A 2,500-nucleotide genomic window follows, 5' to 3' on the forward strand; every position below is an offset into this window, starting at 1 on the left:
GAGCTTTCTGGAGTAGAAGATGGAGTTTTTCACCACTGCTTTAAACATAGGCACAAAGGGAAGAGAAAATATCTCTCTTTCTTTCAAATGTAATATAATAGAACATACAAAGGAAAATTATAAGCCTTATTTGATGGTACATGAGAAAGAAGATGGTGAAATAAAGCGAACATGAATCACTGCATGATCAGAGCTGCTAATGATCACATATAACGATCACATTAATCACTTCAACATTTAGTTTAATTAAACACAGTGGCATCAACACTCATTACTCAACAGCACAGCCACATCCATCTCTTATAAAATCTGAACATGCCCTGAATTTCACTGCGTCTCCCAACTGTGTTCCACTGCAGGAGTATAAGCGGAAGCAACTGGAGGAGCAGAGGCAGGCGGAGAGGCTTCAGAGGCAGCTCCAGCAGGAGAGAGCTTACCTGGTTTCCCTCCAACAGCAGCAGCAGCAGGAGCCTCGACCTGCCGACAAGAAGCAGCTCTATCACTACAAGGACTCGGTCAACCCCAGCGACAAACCCGCCTGGGCCAAAGAGGTACGAACTGTCTGAGTTACTACACTGTGGAACCTGCTAGAGACTGGTGTTACATCACCACAGGGAAAACACACTTTCTGGAAAAGCTAAAAAACCTGGAGATTTATAGAATAATAACACACAGCCATGCAAAATGTCATAAAAATACAAAAACATTATGATGTGAAATGATAGTGAGGTTCTAAAATGTAAAAGTCACTGAACATTAATGACAGGTTTCCTCCGGTATGTTATGTAAGATATTCAGGGGTCACTAGAGGTTATATTGAACAAAGTGTTTTGGAAATCACTTCTCCAAAGACAGTTCCAGCTCAGCTCAGTTCAGTTCAGTTCAGTTCCAGCTCAGTTCAGTTCAGTTCAGTTCCAGCTCAGTTCAGTTCAGTTCAGTTCAGTTCCAGTTCAGCTCAGTTCAGTTCAGTTCCAGCTCAGTTCAGTTCAGTTCAGTTCCAGCTCAGTTCAGTTCAGTTCAGTTCAGTTCCAGTTCAGCTCAGTTCCAGCTCAGTTCCAGCTCAGTTCCAGCTCAGTTCCAGTTCAGTTCAGTTCAGTTCCAGTTCAGTTCAGTTCCAGCTCAGTTCAGTTCAGTTCTCTTTACATCATGTTTGTAATAATAGTTTTTATTCAGGTCATGAGACGAGCCCAAAGTAACTCCCCTCGTCTACCTACAAAGAATCAGTACCATGAGGAGGCGCGGCTTTCGCACCTCCTCCTCCTTTCTGACCACGCCTCCAGCCACGTCCCCTCCCGTCCCCCATCCTACCCAGCCGCCACCCCCTCACACGCCCAGAGAGAGCGGGCCGAGATCCAGCTCAGGCAGCAGGGCATCAACGCCAACATCCCCAGAATCCGGGTGTCCTGTGAGCCAGATATGGATCAGATCAGCCAACTGCTCCCAGGGTCGGGCCAGGAGAAACGTGGGCGGAGTCCCGGACGATCTGGAGCATGGGACAGTGAGGTAGAGAGACAGGTGAAAAAAAACAGCCATGACTAAAAAAACAGGGCAAATCCTGCCATCTTTACTGCCCTGACTGCGGGGAACAAACTTCTGGCACTTTCTCCAAACTTCAGTCTGATCTCTTTGGGTTTTTGGATGAACTCTTTGGGGGAAAAACTCATTTCCTTCTTCGGTCCCTCCATCACTGTGGGATTTGGTGACCATGAGCTCTTTTGTCTTTTCTCTCCAGCTTCATACTATATGAAACTCTCGCTGCTTTCTCACTCCTACTGAGGAACAGCATCTGGTGAGAGTTGGGGATTTGGTTGTTGGTTGTTGAGTCATGAAGCTGCATTAAGTCACTTGTTGGCGTAACAATTAATTAAGGCTCATAACACTAAACAAATCCTCTTCTTCTGGGATGGGAATAAAACTCGCTCAGTATTAAAGTTTTTCTCTTTTCTCTCTTGTTAATATCTCTGTTCAGGTTCACTTTCCTCCCAGATTGTTCTTTTCTGTCCTCTTGATTGACTTTATGGATGTTTTATTAATATTCTTTGTGTAAAGATTGTTTTTAGTACAGTGTGAAATGAATTTTCTCAGATTTGCTGCAGGATCGTTCTTGTGCTCTTCAACCCGCCACATCAGCATCCTCCGGCCCTCAGCATCCTCGCTGCTGTCCATGTCGGGGTTTATTATAGAGTTAAAGTCACATCTGATTAGCTTCTCAGTCCTGATGTGCAGCACATCTGCTGCTGATTTTTATTTAGATGTTTATATTCCTCTTGTTCTTCCACATCTGTTCTAATGAGCTGTTTTAGTTTGACTGTGTTGAAGGTTTAGACTTTAACACGTCAGCAGTGTGCAGTTTTACTCCTTCCACACTGAATCACACTGTTCCTGACATCTGTCTTTTCTCCAGGTGGAGGAACGTTCCAAACTGAACCGTCAGAGTTCTCCAGCTCTGCAGCACAAAGTGGCTAATCGTATCTCAGACCCGTCGCTGCCTCCTCGCTCT

The 2,500-nt window shown here is 45.0% G+C and overlaps 1 protein-coding gene across 6 annotated transcripts in view; it reads left to right on the top strand.

The window, feature by feature from the left end:
* tnikb (TRAF2 and NCK interacting kinase b) overlaps positions 1-2,500 on the top strand; it is a 50,403-nt gene that overhangs the window by 30,220 nt on the left and 17,683 nt on the right. For 2 of the 6 annotated variants that reach the window (XM_060861812.1, XM_060861809.1), the window contains 3 exons: positions 360-551; positions 1,174-1,503; positions 2,405-2,500. The exon at positions 2,405-2,500 is cut by the window's right edge and continues 69 nt beyond it. In XM_060861812.1, coding sequence (XP_060717795.1) covers positions 360-551; positions 1,174-1,503; positions 2,405-2,500 — 618 coding nt within the window. Of the gene's footprint in view, positions 1-359; positions 552-1,173; positions 1,516-2,404 lie in introns of all 6 variants that reach the window. The other 4 variants (XM_060861808.1, XM_060861810.1, XM_060861813.1 and 1 more) reach the window with 2 other exon arrangements.

Source organism: Tachysurus vachellii, chromosome 25 (genome assembly GCF_030014155.1).
Source record: "Tachysurus vachellii isolate PV-2020 chromosome 25, HZAU_Pvac_v1, whole genome shotgun sequence".
NCBI classification, from domain to species: domain Eukaryota; kingdom Metazoa; phylum Chordata; class Actinopteri; order Siluriformes; family Bagridae; genus Tachysurus; species Tachysurus vachellii.